A 19,431-nucleotide genomic window follows, 5' to 3' on the forward strand; every position below is an offset into this window, starting at 1 on the left:
ATGGCAGGCAGCGAGCGGTTGGGGCAGGCCCGCCGAGTCGTGGGTCCCCCTCTGGCCGATGGTCGTGTTGAAGCCGGTTGGCCGAGGCGGGGCCCCCAGAGGGAACCCCCCGGCCCACAGCGCTCCCGTGCAGGGCCCCCTCGACGTGGGAAGCAGTGTGGCCTGGCGGAGAGAGCAAGGGCCTGGGAGGCAGAAGAACCTGGCTCCCCTTTCCCGCTTCACCACCGGTCTGCTGTGTGACCTTGAGCAAGTCACTTCACTTCTCTGTGCCTCAGTTCCCTCACCTGTAAAGTGGGAATTAAGACCGGGAGCCCCCTGTGGGACAGGGACTGTGTCCAACCTCAACAGACTCTGATCAGCCCCATTTCCTTGTATCTACCCCAGCGCTTAGTAGTGTGGCTTAATGGAAAGAGCCCGTGCTTGGGAGTCAGAGGTCATGGGTTCTAATTCCGGCTCCGCCACTTGTCTGCCGTGTGACCTTGGGCAAGCCATTTCTCTGTGCCTCAGTTACCTCATCTGTAAAATGGGGATTAAGACCGTGAGCCCCACGTAGGAACGCCTGCTTACCTTGTATCTACCAGAGTGCTTAGAATAGTGCTTGGCACATAATAACTCCTTAACAAATACCATTTATTATTATTACTATTACAGTACCTGACCCACAGTAAGCACTTAATAGCACAATTATTATCCACCCCCAGCACTTAGAATAGTGCCTAGCACATAGCGCTTAATAAATACCTTTTAAAAAAATCTCAGCTCTTTTCCTCTTCCAGAGGGCTTTCTGAGGAACAGTCTGAATACACACTCACAGCTTGGAGGAAAACTGCTCACCGACTCCAAGATGAAACACGGGGGAGTCGGGTGTGCCTAGGGTGGCCCTGAGAAACTGAGGTCAGAGCGGGAGCGCAGGCCAGCAGGTGTGCCGGTTGGCGAGTGTCTGTGTGTGCTGTGGGTGTGAGTGTGAGTGGATGTGTGCCCGTGAACATACGAGTGCCTGGGTGTATGTGCGTACCTACGTGGGCATGGGCATGTGTGACTGGGTGAAACTGCATGAGAGTAGGATCGTGCAGAAGCATGCAATGGTGTATGTGTGAGTGTGCGTTTGTGAAAATGTGTAAGAGTATCCCTGCGAAAGTGTGAAAGCGTATGAAAGAATGAAAGTCCATGTGTGCAGAACTGTACATGTCAAAATGTGTATGAAAGTGCTTGGGTGTGCAAAAGTGGGTCTGTGCGGGAGAAATTACGTGTGGGTTTGTGTTTGCACGTGAGTGCCTGTGTGTGGGTGTGTATGTGCAGAGGTGTCCATGAGCCGGTGTTAGAACCCACGACCTCTGACTTCCCAAGCCCCTGCTCTTTTCACTAAGCCACGCTACCAAGCGCTGGGGTAGATACAAGGAAATGGGGTTGGACTCAGTCTGATCAGACTGGACACAGTCCCTGTCCCACATGGGACTCGCAGTCTTAATTCCCATTTTACAGGCGAGGGAACTGAGGCACAGAGAAGCCAAGCGACTTGCCCAAGGTCACACAGCAGACCAGTGGTGGAGCTGGGAATAGAATCCAGGTTCTTCTGACTCCCAGGCCTGTGCTCTCTCTGCCAGGCCACAATGAGCTCCTTATCTTCCCTCCCAAACCCTGTCCTCTCCCTGAATTTCCCGTCACTGTGGACGGCACAACCATCCTTCCCTCCTCACAGGCCCGCAAACTTGGTGTCATCCTGGACTCTGCTCTCTCATTCACCCCACACATCCAATCCGTCACCAAAATCTGCCGGTCTCACCTTCACAACATTGCCAAGATCTGCCCTTTCCTCTCCATCCAAACCGCTACCTTGCTGGTACAATCTCGCATCCTCTCCCGATTGGATTATCGCATCAGCCTCCTCTCTGATCTTCATCCTCCTGTCTCTCCCCACTCCAGTCTATTCTTCATTCCGCTGCCCAGATTATCTTTCCGCAGAAAGGCTCTGGGCATGTCACTCCCCTCCTCAAAAACCTCCAGTGGTTGCCTATCAACCTCTGCATGAAACAAAAACTTCCAACTCTTGGCTTCCAAGCCGTCCATCCCCTGGCCCCCTCCTACCTCACCTCCCTTCTCTCCTTCTCCAGCCCAGCTCGCACACTCTGCTCCTCTGCTGCCACTCACCTCCTCATTCTCCCCTGTCCCACCATCAATCCCCGTCCCACGTCCTACCACTGACCTGGAACGCCCTCCCTCCTCACATTCCGCCACACTAACTTTCTTCCCCTTTTCAAAGCCCTACTGAGAGCTCACCTCCTCCAGGAGGCCTTCCTAGACTGAGCCCTCCCTTTCCCTCTGCTCCTCCTCCCCTCCCCACTTCCCTTACTCCCTCCCTCTGCTCTTCCCCCTTCCCCTCCCCCCAGCGCTTGTGCATATTTATATACGTTATTTACAACTCTATTTTGTTAATGATGTGTACATATCTATGATTCTATTTATCTTGACGGTATTGACGCCAGACTACTTGTTTTGTGGCCTGGCTCCCCCGTTTAGACTGTGAGCCCGTTGTTGGGCGGGGATTGTCTCTATCTGTTGCCGAATTGTACATTCCAAGCGCATAGTACAGTGCTGTGCATATAGTAAGCGCTCAGTAAAGACGATTGAATAAATGAATGAATGCTTCCCACGCTGAGGCGGCCCTGCAGAGAAGCGCTGTGGACCAGGGGGCTCCCTCTGGGGACCCCGACTCAACCAACTGGTTTCAATACGATCATTAGCCAGAGGGGAACCCGTGACTCCTTGGTCCTGCCCCAAGCGCTCACTGCCTGGCATCTCTTTGGGCCCCCCGGGGGGTCGGGCAGGCTGGGCAGAAATGGGGAGCCCCAGGCCCCAAACCACCCGCGTCCGGCCTCCAAGTGGCCACTGCCAAGAGGCTGGGGTGGGGGGTGGGGGGCTTCCATAAAGGGAGAACAGAGGGAACGGGCTGGGGATCGATCCTCGACGTGTCCGTGAGGGCAGGTGTGTGTCCCCCACTGGAGGGAGAGGGGAGGAGAGGGAGGATGGATAGGTTGGGAGGGAGGGAAGGGTGTTCAGGTGGGAAGGAGGGAAGGGGGGGATGGACAGGAGGGAGGGAAGGAGAAGGGAAGGAGGAGAAGGATGTTCAGGAGGGTGGGAGGGAAGGAGGGGAGGATAAACAGGAGGGAGGGAGGGAGGGAGGGAAGGAGGGGAAGGATGTTCAGAAGGGTGGGAGGGAAGGAGGTGAGGATGAACAGGATGGAGAGGGAGGTAGGGAAGGAGGGGAAGGATGTTCAGGAAGGAGGGAGGGAAAGAGGGGGAGGATGGACAGGTGGGTGGGAGGGAAGGAGGGGGAGGATGAACAGGTGGGAGGGAGGGAAGGAGGGGGAGGATGGACGGGGGGAGGGAAGGAGGGGAAGGGGAGGAGGAGAAGGATGTTCAGGAGGATGGGAGGGAAGGAGGAGAAGGATATTAAGGAGGGTGGGCGGGAAGGAAGGGAGGATGAACAGGATGGAGGGAGGTGGGGAAGGATGTTCAGGAGGGAGGGAGGGAAGGAGGGGGACGATGAACAGGTGGGAAGGAGGGGGAGGAGGGGGAGGAAGGAGGGAGGGAAGGAAGGAGGGGGAGGAAGGAGGGAGGGAAGGAAGGAGGGGGAGAATGGACAGGTGGGAAGGAGGGAAGGAGGGGGAGGATGGACAGGAGGGAGGGAAGGAGGGGAAGGGAAGGAGGAGAAGGATGAACAGGTGGGAAGGAGGGGGAGGAGGGAGGGAGGGAAGGAAGGAGGGGGAGAATGGACAGGTGGGAGGGAAAAGTGGGACAGATGGGAAGGAGGGCACAACAAACAGGTGGGAGGGAGGGGAGGAAGGAGAGAATGGTCAGGTGGAGGGAAGAGGAGGGGGAGGGGGGCAGGTGAGTGGGACTGGTGGATGAACAGGTGGGAGGAAAGGAAAGAGAGAAGGGGAAGGCGGGCAGACAGATGGGAGGGAGGCTAAGGGAGGGCAGACAGATGGGAGGGAGGTGAGGGGAGGCCAGACAGATGGGAGGAGTGGAGAGCTGGGCTTCACCCCTGGCTGGAGGCTCAACGAGACAGGATGGGGGCTGGATGGGGTCGGGCAGGTCGAGGGCCAGAGCCCCAGTATTGGAAGGGGGGGAGACAGGAAATCATGGCCATTGCACCCCCTAGCTCCTTGTCACTCACCAGGTCTCCCCATGGTCATTTGACTTTTCAGTCCCTCTTTTTCTTCTCCCACGGCAGCTCCCTTGACTCCCCACCATACATACATCTCTTCAGCTCGCCCCCGCAGCAACCCTCCATCCCCCCCCGCCAACCGCCAGCTTTCCTCCCAGCCCTTCCCACCAGGTCCTTCTCCTGTCCCCTCCCGGGCCCATCCCTTCCTCTGAGCTTCCCCCCTCAGCCAGGCCAGTTCATTCACTGATGAGAACATGGGCAACCCCATGCCTAGTCCCCACTGGGAAGGAAGAGTCCCCACGGCCGGGAGAAACCTCACGATCCTGAGGCCAGTAGCCCACGGTCATTCATTCATTCATTCAATAGTATTCATTGAGCGCTTACTAGGTGCAGAGCACTGTACTAAGCGCTTGGAATGAACAAGTCGGCAACAGATAGAGACAGTCCCTGCCATTTGACGGGCTTACAGTCTAATCGGGGGAGATGGACAGACAAGAACAATGGCTATAAATAGAGTCAAGAGGAAGAACATCTCGTAAAAACGATGGCAACTAAATAGAATCGAGGCGATGTACAATTCATTAACAAAATAAATAGGGTAATGGAAATAGATACAGTTGAGCGGACAAGTACAGTGCTGAGGGGATGGGAAGGGAGAGGGGGAGGAGCAGAGGGAAAGGGGGAAAAGAGGGTTTAGCTGCGGAGAGGTGAAGGGGGGTGGTAGAGGGAGTAGAGGGAGAAGAGGAGCTCAGTCTGGGAAGGCCTCTTGGAGGAGGTGAGTTTTAAGTAGGGTTTTGAAGAGGAGAAGAGAATCAGTTTGGTGGAGGTGAGGAGGGAGGGCGTTCCGGGACCGCGGGAGGACGTGGCCCGGGGGTCGACGGCGGGATGGGCGAGACCGAGGGTCGGTGAGGAGGTGGGCGGCAGAGGAGCGGAGCGTGCGGGGTGGGCGGTGGAAAGAGAGAAGGGAGGAGAGGTAGGAAGGGGCAAGGTGATGTAGAGCCTCGAAGCCTAGAGTGAGGAGTTTTTGTTTGGAGCGGAGGTCGATAGGCAACCACTGGAGTTGTTTAAGAAGGGGAGTGACATGCCCAGATCGTTTCTGCGGGAAGATGAGCCGGGCAGCGGAGTGAAGAATAGACCGGAGCGGGGCGAGAGAGGAGGAAGGGAGGTCAGAGAGAAGGCTGACACGGTAGTCTAGTTGGGATATAACGAGAGCCCGTAGCAGTAAGGTAGCCGTTTGGGTGGAGAGGAAAGGGCGGATCTTGGCGATATTGTATAGGTGAAACCGGCAGGTCTCGGTAATGGATAGGATGTGTGGGGTGAACGAGAGAGACGAGTCAAGGATGACACCGAGATTGCGGGCCCGAGAGACGGGAAGGATGGTCTTGCCATCCACGGTGATAGAGAAGTCTGGGAGAGGACCGGGTTTGGGAGGGAAGATGAGGAGCTCAGTCTCGCTCTCGTTGAGTTTTATGTGGCGGGCCGACATCCAGGTGGAGACGTCCCGGAGGCGGGAGGAGATGTGAGCCTGAAGGGAGGGGGAGAGGACAGGGGCGTAGATGTAGATCTGAGAGGACAGGGGCGGAGATGTAGATCTGATCTGTAGATCACGGTCGTTTGGGTGGGCCCAGTCCTGCCCCGTGGGTCCCCTTCGGCCCTGGCCCATGACCTCCAGAGAGGGCTGTGGGGGGTGTGGGGCCCTTTGCCCCTCCCTGGAGCTCTAGCCTGGAAGCCCCTCGTGGGCAGGGATCGTGTCTACCGACACTCTTATACTGTACTCTCCCAGGCACACGGCCAACGCTCGATCGATCAATCCATCAATCAAGCACTGTACTAAACGCTTGAGAGAGTACAGTGTAACACAGTTGATAGCAAGTTCCCTGCCCACAGAGGAGCTTACGGTCTAGAGGGCGAGAGCAGGCATTAACAGCAACAATTGAATTGCAGATATAATAATAATGTTGGTATTATTGGTATTATTGGTATAATTATTGTTGGTATTAATGTTGGTTGTTAAGTGCTTATTATGTGCAGAGCACTGTTCTTAGCGCTGGGGTAGATACAGGGTCATCAGGTTGTCCCACGTGAGGTTCACAGTTAATCCCCATTTTACAGATGAGGTAACTGAGGCACAGAGAAGTGAAGTGACTTGCCCACAGTCACACAGCTGACAAGTGGCAGAGCCGGGAGTCGAACCCATGACCTCTGACTCCGAAGCCCAGGCTCTTTCCACTGAGCCACGCTGCTTCCCTCCGTGGATATGATATGGCGGTGCTACGGTGCTGGGGGAGGGTGAATAAAGGGTGCAGATCCAAGAGCCTTCAAGTCCCTCCGATCGATCGAGGGATTGACGGATTTGCGGCGGCGATCCTGTCTACCGTCGTATCACCCTGTCCCAGACGCTCAGTCCCGTGCTCTGCACAGACAGCGCTCAATAAATCCCACAGATTGGCTGGACCCCTCCCACCCCGCCTGAAAGGTCCTGGGTGCGGGGAGGGGGCTCGCCCGGGCAGGGAAGAGGGAGAGATCGGCGATCGTAGGCGGCGGCGCGGTCCTAGGGGCCGTGGCCGGCCTGGGCGTTGGTTCGTTGGCAGCTGAGATTTCACCCCGAGCCAAAGGTCACAGAGATTGACCCGTTGGCTCACAGCAGCTTCCGTTTGGAGATGGAGGAACCTCAGGCAGGCCGGCGGAGGGGGAGGGGCCGGGTTTGGCTCCAGATGTCGAGGTGTCGCTCGCTCCAAAGGGCACGGTGAGTGTGCCGGGCCCATCGTGTCAGCCTCACGCTGCGCTGGGGACTCTGACCCCCACCTCCACGTGGACGCCCCCGCCACACCCCTGGCTCCGGGCTCCAGGGCTCCGGGCCTCCAGGCCCCGGGCTCCGTGGCTCTGTGATTCGGGGCTCCGGGTGCCATGGGTCTGTAGCTCTGGGCTCCCGTCAGCCTGGCCGGGACACGCGGACCCTGATAGAAACCTGGAGTCGGCCTCCGCCGCCGACTCTGGGAGCAGGTCTGCTCGGAGGGTCAAGAGTTGCTGTTTGTCCAACTGCCTCCTGCCTGCCCCAGTCCTCCCCCTCCCCAAAACACACACCCACATACACACACAATCGCTCTCTCTCTCCCTCTCTCTCAGGTCCTCTGGCTCCCCAGGAGCACACAGGGAGCACGAAGGGACCACCGTGTCGGACGGCATGGAATGACCGTGGGCCAGGGAGAGGGGAAGGTGGGCCTCGCTCCCCCCGCTGGCCGTTGGGCCTCGGGGGTCGAGCCCTCTGGGTGAACCCGGCCCACGCCATCTAAGGGCACACCGGGCACACCCGGCCGACCCATATGACCTCACCGCTGCAGCTCCCTCCTCCCTGCCCACCCAATGGCCTAGTGGGTAGAGCCCAGGTCTGGGAGTCAGAAGGACCTGGGTCCTAATCCCGGCTCTGCCACTTGTCTGCTGTGTGACCTTGGGCAAGTCGCTTCACTTCTCTGTGCCTCAGTTCCCTCATCTGCAAAATGGGGATGAAGACTGTGATCCCCATGTGGGATAGGGACTGTGTCCACCCTCATTAACATATATCTACCCCAGCGCTTAGTACAGTACCTGGCACATAGGAATCGCTCTTAACAAATACCATCAGCATCAGCATCAGCATCAGCATCATCCCCAGGAATGCCCCGGGTCCCAGGCAGCTGGGGCCAGGAGCTGTGGGAGAGGGCCAGGAGGAGGGGGGCGAGGGTCGGTCGCAGGGTTAGGGGGTGCGGATGGAGGCAGGGACCGGCTGTTGGGGCCCGGTCTGGGGTGGCTGGGGTCGGGGATAGGGCTCTAGGGGCCCCAGACTGTAACCACACTGTGGGCGAGGAATGTGTCTACCAGCTGTTGAATTGTATCCTCCCAGGTGCTGAGCACAGTGTTCTGCATTACGGTAAGCATTCGATAAATGCCAATGATTGATCGATTGAAGGATCTAGGGGTAGGGCCAAAGCAGGAGCAAGGAGAGGTCTGCTGGTCCATCCTTGCCCAGCCCTTCCACCCCGACCCCTCTGTGGCTTCAGCCCCTGCCCGATCCCTGCCCCGGCCCTATACAGGCCACATGCTCTGGTCACCATCTCCCTCTCCCGGGCCCAGCTGCCCCCAGCTGCCCCCGTCCCCAGCAGCGGGGACTGTGGCCGCCCCAGTCAGGCTCCCTGGGTTCACCCCGGCGTGGTTGGACCTCGCTCCTCCCAGTTGACCACGGGCCTGTCCCTCGCTTCCGCCGCCTGTTCCGACCCCAGGCTCGCCACCAGCCCCAGCTCCCTCCTCTTCCCCACCTTCCTCCAGCCCATCTCCAAAGCCACCTGAAATGCCACCTCCTCCTCCTGCAGGCAGCCCTCCCAGATTCACCCCCTCCTTCCTGACAAGGTGGTGCTGGATGGGACCGGGGGTGTAGGGTGCGGGGCACCAGGTGAACACCCACAGGACAGCCTGGAGGCCCCGGGGCCCGAGCTCGGGTTTCAGGAAGGAGTTGGCAACGGCTTCAGCCAGATTCCCGGAAGGAAGGGAACTGCCCAAAGAATAGGCCAATTGTAAGGTTGTGGGGGGGGCGAGGGCGGGGACAGGGACCATGCAGAAAGTGGACCCAGGGCAGGGCACGGCACCTCCCATCTGGGAGCAGGACCTCTGGTCGGGTTGGTGAAGTGGACAGACCTCAAATGACCAACGCATGGGGTGAAGAGGAAGAGAAGAGGAGAAGCGGGGAGAGGCAGGGCAGGGAAGGGTGGAGCGGGAGGAGGCAGGACCGGCAGGGTCAGTAGGTTCACTTGAGAGGAGTGGTGGGAGAGGAGGGCTGATAGGCAGGAGGGAGAGAGCTGACGTGGTCAGAGGATTCTGCCTGAGGCGGAGAGGGTGGGCAGCCATCAGAGGTTTGCGGAGAGAAGGGGGGGGGGTGCAAAACAATGGGGCTCGACCTGCTCTCTCCCCCACCCCCATACCTACCTTCTCTCCTTTCCTGTTTCATCCCAACTCACGCACTTTGTTTCTCCCGGACCAACCTCCTCACCGTGTCACCTTCTCGTCCGGAACTTTCTCCCCCTTGGTCTCCGAGACCCCCCTCCCCACTTCTTATCCTCGCTCTTCTCCCCCTCCCTACACCCCAGCTCAAGCCCTTCTTTCCTCTCGACCCAAGCTATACACTCTGCCTCATTCTCATCTCTCCCACTGATGACCCAATCTCTTGCCTCAGTTCCGCACCTGTCTGAAACTCCCTCCCTCTTCACATCCCTCTCCCCGTCTTCAAGAAATAATAAAATTGATTTATTATAGCACTTGTTAAGCGCTTCTACATGACAAGCACTTTACTAAGGTTTGGGGCAGAGACAAAATAATCGGGTCCCTCTAGGGGTTTAACGGTTTAAGTAAGAGGGAGAACAGGGATTGAATCCCCATTTTGCGGATGAGGGAACTGAAGCCCAGAGAGGCGAAGTGACTTGCCCGAGGTCAAGTAAGTGCTCAATAAATACTATTGAACGAATGAATGAATGAAGCAGCAGACAAGGGGCAGAGCTGGAGATTAGAACTCAGGTCCTCGAACTCCCAAGGTGGGGCTCTTTCCAGTAGGCCACGCAGCTTCAAAGCCCTTCTGAAATCACCTGTCTCAAGAGGCTTTCCCTGATTCATCTCGTCTCCCAAGCTATTACGGAAATAGTAAGCATTCGATAAATGCTACTGATTGATTGACTGATTAACTGATCTCCCCAAGTTGGAAGCGGCGTGGCCTAGCGGATAGAGCACGGGCCTGGGAGTCAGAATGATCTGGGTTCTCATCCCTACTCCGCCACTTGTCTGCCATGTGACCTTGGGCAAGTCGCTTCACTTCTTCTCTGTGCCTCGGTTACCTCATCTGTTAAATGGGGATGAAGACTGTGAGCCCCATGTGGGACATGGACCGTGTCCAACCTGATTAGTCTGAATCTACCCCAGCACTCAGAAGAGTGCTCGTTACATAGTAAGCATTTAACAAATATAATAATCATCATCATCATCTTATATCCCCCCCCCCCCACGTGCCATTCCAGTCCTTCTGAGCCACCTAAATGCTTAAAAACTCAAAATCCTCAGAGCTCCTTTCTTTATACCCTATGACTTCCTCCTCTTCCTCTTGCTTATAATCTATTCGAGAAGCAGCGTGGCTCAGTGGAACGAGCCCGGGCTTGGGACTCGGAGGTCGTGGGTTCTAATCCGGACTCCACTACTTGTCAGTTGTGTGACTTTGGGCAAGCCACGTCACTTCTCTGGGCCTGAGTTACCTCATCTGTAAAATGGGGATTAAGACTGTGAGCCCCACGGGGAACAACCTGATGACCTTGTACCCCCCTCCAGTGCTTAGAAGAGTGCTTGGCACATAGTAACTGCTTAACAAATACCATCATTATTATTATTATTATCAATTCTCTCTTAAGCGTTTAACAAACGCCATCAGCATCATCTCAATGTATGGTACTCGTCCAAGTCCCCAACAGGCTCTCGGTACATGCTACCGGTCTATCTATCGATCGATCGATTCCCTGAAAGATCTGTCCGGGAGGGAAGTCTTTCCTGCTCCATTTCATCGGGGGCAGGAAAGAGCGTTTCCGCTGCTAGGAAGTGGCCTAGACGCTCTGGGGGGGGTGTGGGAACGTGTGGGAATACAGGTCCTGGGTCATTCATTCATTCGGAAAGCAGCATGGCTCAGTGGAAAGAACCTGGGTTTGGGAGTCAGAGGTCATAGTTTCTAATCCCAGCTCCGCCGTTGGTCAGCTGGGTGACTTTGGGCAAGCCACTTTGCTTCTCTGGGCCTCAGTGACCTCATCAGTCAAATGGGGATGAAGACTGTGTGCCCCGTGTGGGACAACCTGATCACCTCATATCCCCCCCAGCGCTTAGAACAGTACCTTGCACACAGTAAGCGCTTAATAAATTCCACTATTACTATTATTATTCATCGAATCGTATTTATTGAGCGCTTACTGTGTGCAGAGCACTCTACTTAGCGCTTGGAAAGTGCGATTCGGCAACAGATAGAGATGATCCCTGCCAGCAACGGGCCCTGGGGCCGTTCCCCGCCGGCCTCCTCAGCTGACGGCATCGTGTCCTTGGCCGGGCAGGGCTGACCCCCAAACCGGTTTTGTTTTTTTAAATGGTATTTGTTAAGCGCTTACTCTGTGTCGAGCACTGTCCTAAGTGCTGGAGGGGGAGGAGATACAAGCTAATCAGGTTGTCCCCCGTGGGGCTCCCAGTCTTCATCCCCATTTTCCAGATGAGGTCATTGAGGCCCAGAGAAGTGAACAATAATAATAATAATAATAATGTTGGTATTTGTTAAGCGCTTACTATGTGCAGAGCACTGTTGTAAGCGCTGGGGTAGATACAGGATCATCAGATTGTTGCACGTGAGGCTTCCAGTCTTCAACCCCATTTTCCAGATGAGGTCACTGAGGCCCAGAGGATAATAATGTTGGTATTTGTTAAGCCCTCACTATGTGCAGAGCACTGTTCTAAGCACTGGGGTAGACACAGGGAAATCAGATCGTCCCACACGAGGCTCACATTCTTCATCCCCATTTTAGAGGTGAGGTCACCGAGGCCCAGAGAAGTGAAGTGACTTGCCCCCAGTCCCACAGCTGACAAGTGGCAGATCCGGGAGTCGAACTCACGACCTCTGACTCCCAAGCCCGGGCTCTTTCCACGGAGCCACGCTGGTTCTCCGGGGCCGGTGCTGGGGGGCGGGGTGGGGGGCAGGGCTCCGGTTTCCCATCCATCCATCCATGCATCCATGCATGCATGCATCCATCCATCCATCCACGCATCCATCCATGCATCCATCCATGCATCCATCCATCCATCCAACCATCCATCCAATGGTATTTATGGAGCGCTTACTGTGTGCAGAGCGCTGTCCTAAGCGCTTGGAATGCACAATTCGGCAAAGGGTAGAGAGCATCCCCGCCCGACGACGGGTTCACCTGGAGGGGCGGGATCCCGAGCCCCCCCCACCCCCGACCTCCCCGACCCCCCTTCGGGGTCCGGAGGGGGGGCGTGTCCGGAGGGGGGCGTGTCCTGGGGGGGGCGGCCGCGCCAATGAGCGGGGCGCGGGCGGGGGTCCCGGGCGCGGGGGCGGGGCCGGGCCTCCGGCGGCGGCCAATGAGGGCGGGGCCGGGCGGTGACGTTACGGCGGCCGGTCCTCGTGCCGCGCCGGAGCGGCGGAGCGGCGGCGGCCGGCGCTCACAGCGCTGCCGGCCTCCGCCGAGCCGGGAGCCCCCCCTCCTCCCCCCGCCGGCCGACCCCCCCTCCCACCGACCTCCCCACCGCGCCCCGGACATGAAGACCAAGTTGTGCGGCGGCGGCGGCGGCGGCGGCGGCGGGGCCGAGGCGGAGCCCCCCCCCCCACCCCCTGGGGCTGCTCCTCGGCCGCGGCCCCGGAGACGCCCCCGGAGGCCCCCCGCGCCGCCCCGACGGAGAGGTCGGGGGCAAGGAGGCCGGGGGGCGCCCGCCATCGGTGCCGCCCCCGCCGCCGCCGCCGCCCCCGCCCGAGGAGGCGCCCGAGCCGCGCACCCGCCGCAGGGCCTACCTGTGGTGCCGCCAGTTCCTGCCCGGGGCCTGGCGGGCGCTGCGCGAGGACCAGTTCCTCATCGCCGTCGTCAGGTCAGTCGGGACGCCCCCCCCCGGACCCCCCCGGGCCCCCCCGGCCCCCCCGGGCCGGCGATGGCAGGCTCCGCCCGCCCCGCCCCCCCCCTCCCCCCGACCCAGGCCGGGCTGAGCCGGAGCCGGAGCCGGGGCCGAGGGTCGGGGCCGAGGGTCGGGCCAACGCCAACGCCAACGCCAACGCCAACGCCGCCGGAGGCCGCCGAGCCCCGGAACGCCCGTCGCTTCCAAACTGTCTTCGCACGCCGGGGCTCCGGCCCTTCGCGGGCCCGGCCACCGACCCCCACCCCCCGGCACCCCCACCTCTCCTCTTCTCCCTTTCCTCTTCTCCCCCCTTCTCTCCTCCTCTCCTCTCCCCTCCCCTCTCCCCTTCTCTCCCTCTCTCCCCCTCCCTCTCTCCTTCCCCCTTCTCTCCCCCTCTCTCTCTCCCCCCTCCCCCCTCTTCCCCCCCTTTCTCCCCTCTCTTCCCCCCCTTTCTCCCCTCTCCCCCCTCCCTCTCTCCCCCTTCTCTCTCCCCCCTCTCCCCCCCGCCCCCTCCCCCCTCTCTTCCCCCCCTTTCTCCCCTCTCTTCCCCCCTTTCTCCCTCTCTTCCCCCCTCCCTCTCTCCCCCTTCTCTCTCCCCCTCTCCCCCCCCGCCCCCTCCCCCTCTCTTCCCCCCTCCCTCTCTCCCCCTTCTCTCTCCCCCCTCTCCCCCGCCCCCTCCTCCCCCTCTTCTCTCCCCCCTCTTTCTCTCCCCCCTCTTTCTCTCCCCCCCTTTCTCTCCCCCCTCTTTCTCTCTCCCCCCCTTTCTCTCTCCCCCCCTTTCTCTCTCCCCCCCTTTCTCTCTCCCCCCTTTCTCTCTTCCCCCCCTTTCTCTCTCCCCCCTTTCTCTCTCCCCCCCCCTCCCCCCCTTTCTCTCTCCCCCCTTCTATCCCCCTCCCCTCTTCTCTCTCTGTCCCCCTCTCTCTGTCCCCTCCTCCTCCCCTCTCTCTCTCACCCCCCCACCTCTCTTCCTCCTGCTACCTAATCCCGTCTTCCTTCTCCCCTCCTCCCTTTTCTCTGCTCTGCTCCCCTTTCTTCCCCCTCCCCTCCCCGCCTCAGGCAGGACCCCCCCCCCCCTACCGCCTCAGGGATAAGCGGATTCTGCAGGTGAACTTGGGGAGACCTTCCTCGTCCTCGTCGGTCGTCGTCATCGCAGGGTGAAGTGCAGCACAGTCACTGACTGGCCCCGGGTGATGATACCCGTGGGAGCCAAGTGGGAATGGAGGAGCAGCAGCAGGAGGAGGAGGAGGAGGGAGGAGACCCCGGGGGGTGGTAGCCAACCCCTGTCGGAGCGGAGCGGGCGCTGGGCTGGGGGGCCCACTACCCTCTTCCTTCCCCTCACCCCCCCCCCCCCCATTCTGGGGAGCAGAGACCTCACCTCTTGCCCCGGGCTGCCGACTGGCTGTGCCCAACTTAAGCCCCCGACCCCGCGTGGGCCTTGAGGGGGGCCGCGCCCCCTTCGCCCACCGCAGAGCCGAGCAGGCCGGTCACTCCGCTCCCCTGGCCCGGGTCGGGAGTCTCCTACAGCCACGGGCACCAACCTCACCCCATCTGTCGGGAGAATCGCCAGAGCTCCCACTGTGCGCGGAGCGCTGGACTGACCACTTGAAAGAGTACAGCGTGCCGGGAGACACCATTCCTGCCCTCGAGGAGCTTACCTACCATCTACCAAGGGACATTAAAAAGTAACGATAGGTGTATAGGTGCTCCTGAGGCGGAGGCGGTAGGGAGTGCTTGAGGGGAGCACTGTGGTCGAGGGGAAAGGGCACAGGCCTGGGAGTCGGAGGTCCCGGGTTCTAATCCTGACTCCGCCAAGTGTCTCCTCTGTGACCTTGGGCAAGTCATTTCACTTCTCTGGGCCTCAGCTACCTCATCTGTAAAATGGGGTTGAAGACTGTGAGCCCTGTGTGGGACAGGGACTTTGTCCAACCCGATTACTTTGTATTTTCCCCAGCGCCAAGTACAATGCCTGGCACATAGTAAGCGCGTAACAAATACCATGATAATGCTGTAATTATTATTATTATTATTATTATTGAAATGGCAGCTGAGGGCAAGGATAGGACTTGGGGGCTAAAGGAATTCATTAGGGAAGGCCTCCTGGAGGTGGTGTGATTCCAGAAGGAAGAACATGGGCTTGGGAGTCAGAGGACATGGGTTCTAATCCCGGTTCTGCACTGTGTGACCTTGGGCAAGTCACTTTGCTTCTCTCTGCCTCGGTGACCTCATCTGTAAAATGGGGACTAAGACTGTGAGCCCCACGGGGGACGACCTAATTACCTTGGGTCTACCCCAGCACTTAGAACAGTGCTTGGCACATCGTAAGCGCTTAACAAAGCAGGGAAGCAGCGTGGCTCAGTAGAAAGAGCCTGGGCTTCGGAGGCAGAGGTCATGAGTTCGACTCCCGGCTCTGCCACTTGTCAGCTGGGTGACTGTGGGCAAGTCATGAGAGAAGCAGCGTGGCTCACTGGAAAGAGCACGGGCTTTGGAGTCAGAGTTCATGGGTTCGAATCCCGGCTCGGCCACTTGTCAGCTGTGTGACTTTGGGCAAGTCACTTAACTTCTCTGTGCCTCAGTTACCTCATCTGTAAAATGGGGATTAAGACTGTGAGCCCCACTTGGGACAACCTGATTCCCCTGTGTCTACCCCAGCGCTTAGAACAGTGCTTGGCACATAGTAAGCGCTTAACAAATACCAACATTATTACTTCTCTGTGCCTCAGTTACCTCATCTGTAAAATGGGGATTAACTTGAGCCTCACGTGGGACAACCTGATTACCCTGTATCTACCCCAGCGCTTAGAACAGTGCTCTGCACATAGTAAGCGCTTAACAAATACCAACATTATTAACAAATACCATAATAATTATTATTATGGTTGTCATTTGAGGATGAGGAGAGCGGTGACCAAAGTGAAGGAGGAGGGAGGGTGAGGAGCAAGATGTCAGCAGCGACAGGAACGAGGCACGCCAACTAGGTTGGCTTGAGGTTGGCAGTGTCCCTGTCCATCCCCCACCCCCGAGGTGTCGTAGGAGAGGAGTGAGAAGGGGTGCCGGGGAGAAAGCCGAGTGAAGGTCTTAAAGCCGGTGCCCAGGAATTTCCGCTTGATGCGGTGATGTATGGGCAGCCGTTGGACGCCCCGGAGGAGTGGGGAGACGTGCGCAGAGCGGTTCTAGGGAAAATCGTTCCGGGCAGCCCAGTGACCTATGGACTGGAGAGGGCAAGGGCCTGGATCGAGGAGTAGTACTTGTCGAGCGCTGATTCAGCAGAGCACTGTGTTGTGCACATGGGAGAGTACGATAGAGTCAGGAGACGCGTTCCCTGCCCCCAAAGAGTTTACAGGTACTGGGGGAAGCAGACCCTAAAATAAACTAGAGGTAACAGGGCCCGACCCGGTATAAAGACCGGTATGGAACTACTAGACCGGGGCCGGGGTCGGGGGGAGGACCTGCAGTAAGGGAGAGAGTAGGGATGGGGGTGGGGGAGGCAGTGGAGAGAGTAATCAGGGTTGGCTTCCTGGAGAGGATGTAATCTTAGTAGGGTTTTGAAGACGGGGAGATGAGAACAAAGTGTAGAGAGGGGAGAAGTCCTGGCAATAGAGTCAAATGTATAGAAACAGTGGTCGGTGAGAAATAGAAATAATAATCGTGGTATGAAGTGCCTACTATGTGCCAGGCATTGTACTAAGCGCTGGAAAAGGTACAAAGGAATTGGAGTGGCCCCTGTGCCTGTCCCACATGGGACTCGCGGTCTTAATCCCCATTTTACAGATGAGGGAACCGAGACCCAGAGAAGTGAAGTGGCTTGCCCAAGGTCACCCGGCAGACAAGTGGCAGAGCCAGGATGAGAACCCAGATCCTTCCGACTCCCAGGTCCCGGTGCTCTATTTCATTCATTTAGTCGTATTTATTGAGTGCTTACTGTGTGCAGAGGACTGTGCCAAGTGTTGGGAAAATACAATTCAGCAACAGAGAGAGACAGTCCCTGCCCACAGCGGGCTCACAGTCTAGAAGTGGGAAGACAGGCTTTAAAACAGGAAACAAATATCAATATAAATAAAAGTATAGATATATACATGTCATTAATATACATAGAATTATAAATAGGCATATCTATGCACAAGCGCTGTGGGAGGGGGAGGGCATAGAGCAAAGGGAGCGAGTCAGGGCGATGGGGAGGGGGAGCAGAGGAAAAGGGAGGCTTGATCTGGGAAGGCCTCTTGGAGGGAGATGAGCTTTCAGTAGGGCTCTGAAGGGGGCAAAGTGGGATTGGCGGATTGGAGGAGGGAGGGCATTCCAGGCCAGAGGTAGGACGTGGGCCAGGGAGCTGAGAGGGCCAAGCGCTTAGCCCAGCAGGAGTTGGTCCTTTGGCCAGAGAGGAAGCGGCAGAATCTGTAAACATTGTGGAGGCAAAGTGAAACAGGGTTTGGGGACAGACTGACTAGGGCACTGAAAGAGAGGGAGGAGTCAAGGCCAGTCCCGAGGTTACGGGCCAGGTGGCCGGGAGGGGACCGGGCGGTTGGGGCGGGGGTGACGGCGTCAAATGGGATGGGAAAATGAGGTGGGGGTACGGTGATGGATGCGTCCGTGGTGCCGGGGGGACAGATGGGTCGACCGAGGCACCCGCTCCCACCGGGGCAGGAGCAGAGGTGCTATTGCAGAGGAGGAGAGGGAGCCGGGGCTGGAGAGGTCCATCTGGGAGTCATCCACACAGGGAGGGGTGAACGGAGTGACGCGGGCAGAGTGGCGAGAAGAGAAGGGGACTCAGACCCCAGCCTCCGGGGTGGGCCCGGGGTGGGGGCGGCGGGAGTCTGAAAGAGTCCGAGGAGCAGCCGGAGAGAGCGGAAGACACTCAGGCGAGGACTGTCAAGAAAAATAAGGTTAGCCGGTAGGGTTTACAGTGGATGCCCATCCATCTCCTCAAGCAGGGCCTCCCGACCATTCATTCACTCATTCAATCGAATTTACTGAGCACTTTCTGTGGACAAAGCACTGTACTAAGCACTTGGGGAAGTACAACAGTCACATTCCCAGCTCACAACCTCCAGGCTAGAGGGGGAGGCAGACGTAAATATACATATGTACGTACGTAAATAAAGATCTAGACATATGTGCTTTGGCTATGGGAGAGAGGATGAATGAAGGGAGCAAGTCAGGGTGACACAGAAGGGAAGGCTTCTTGGAGGAGATGTGGCTTCAATAAGGCATTGAAGTGGGGGAGAGCAATTACCTGTGTGAAGCGAGGAGGGAGGGCTTTCCAGGCTAGAGGTAGGATGTGGGCGAGAAGTCGAGGGCGAGACAGAAGAGATGGACGTACAGGGAGAAGGTTAGCATTTTAGAGGAAAAGATTGTGTGAGCTGGGTTGTAGTGGGAGAGTGGGGAGGTGAGGTAGGAGCGGGCAAGGGGATGGACTGCTTTAAAGCCAATGGCGAGGAGCTTGTTTTTGATGCGGAGATGACTACCGGACTCTAAGCCCCTGTCAGCTCTCTCTTTCCTCCTTGGTCTGGTTCCTCTCCCCCCCACATCCCGGCCTCCCCCCGACTCCCTCTTGTAGCGCCAACCTTTTCCCCGGGCCTCATTCTTGGCTGTCTCGCTGTCACGCTCCCCTTTCTCGATGTCGGACTCCCCATCTTCAAGGTCGTTCTGAAATTACATCTCCTCTAAGAAGTGTTTCCTGACTCATCTGTCATCTCCCCACCCTATTTCTCACCTACTACATTCTTCCAGCACCTCCTTGTCACCTAAGCACTTGAGTCCTCACCCCCTACACCCCTAGGTACTCACCCAGCCTCCCCACCGATGCATTCATTCATTCAGTCATAATTATGGAGCACTTACTGTAATAATAATAATGTTGGTATTTGTTAAGCGCTTACTATGTGCAGAGCACTGTTCTAAGCGCTGTGGTAGATACGGGGTAATCAGGTTGTCCCATGTGAGGCTCACAGTCTTTATCCCCATTTTACAGATGAGGTAACAGGCTTTGACTTCGACTCTGATGCTCTCCCTACCTCTCGTTTATTTTAATGTCTGTCTCCCCTGGTAGATTGTCAACTTCTTAAGGGCGGGGATCGTGTCTGCTAACTCTGTTGGCGTCTCCTAAGGGCTCAGTACGGTGCTTGTCCAGGGCAGGCACTCGGTAAATGCTATTGATTGATTAAGGAGGGGGTGGTCCCCAGTGCGGAAGGAAGTCCAGAGGTCGAGGGGGATTAGATTGGAGCGGAGCCTGGGTGGTTTGGCCAGGAGGGGATCACGGGGCTGACCTTGGAGGGGGTGGTTTCTCTGGAGCCTGGGGGGGCGGGTAGCTGGAGGGCTGCCAGGTTGTGGGGGGCCAGTAGGGATTTGGAGGAGAGGAAGCAGAGATGGCGGCGGTCGATGGCCCGTTTCAGAACCGGAGGGGGGAGGAGTGAAGAGGGCTAGAGGGACAGGGGCATGTCTGCAGGTGGTGGGGACCCCAGGCCCCTGACCAGAGCCCAAGCGGGGAGCGGGTCCTCGCATCTCTGCCTCAGTTTTACTTTGGAGCCCCCCCGAGCTCTCTCGTAGATGTGGCTGTCTGTCACGGTGGTGCCCCATATGCGTCCCGGGAGCTGGAAAGCTTGTGA

General features: G+C 57.9%; 2 protein-coding genes across 2 annotated transcripts in view; both read left to right on the forward strand.

Moving 5' to 3' along the window:
- Nucleotides 1–12,244: 12,244 nt before the first annotated feature.
- LOC120638297 (choline kinase alpha-like) lies at nt 12,245–13,990 on the forward strand. The gene is made up of 3 exons (XM_039911645.1): nt 12,245–12,518; nt 12,601–12,808; nt 13,918–13,990. The coding sequence occupies exons 1-3, from the start codon at nt 12,245–12,247 to the stop codon at nt 13,988–13,990; spliced, it is 555 nt and encodes a 184-aa protein (XP_039767579.1).
- LOC100092529 (choline kinase alpha) overlaps nt 12,694–19,431 on the forward strand; it is a 28,735-nt gene continuing 21,997 nt past the window's right edge. Inside the window, exon 1 of the mRNA XM_029061432.2 lies at nt 12,694–12,808. The gene's annotated coding sequence lies outside the window, so the exon portion shown is untranslated. The remainder of the gene's footprint in view (nt 12,809–19,431) is intronic.

The sequence above is a fragment of the Ornithorhynchus anatinus genome, chromosome 3, assembly GCF_004115215.2.
Source record: "Ornithorhynchus anatinus isolate Pmale09 chromosome 3, mOrnAna1.pri.v4, whole genome shotgun sequence".
Taxonomy (NCBI): domain Eukaryota; kingdom Metazoa; phylum Chordata; class Mammalia; order Monotremata; family Ornithorhynchidae; genus Ornithorhynchus; species Ornithorhynchus anatinus.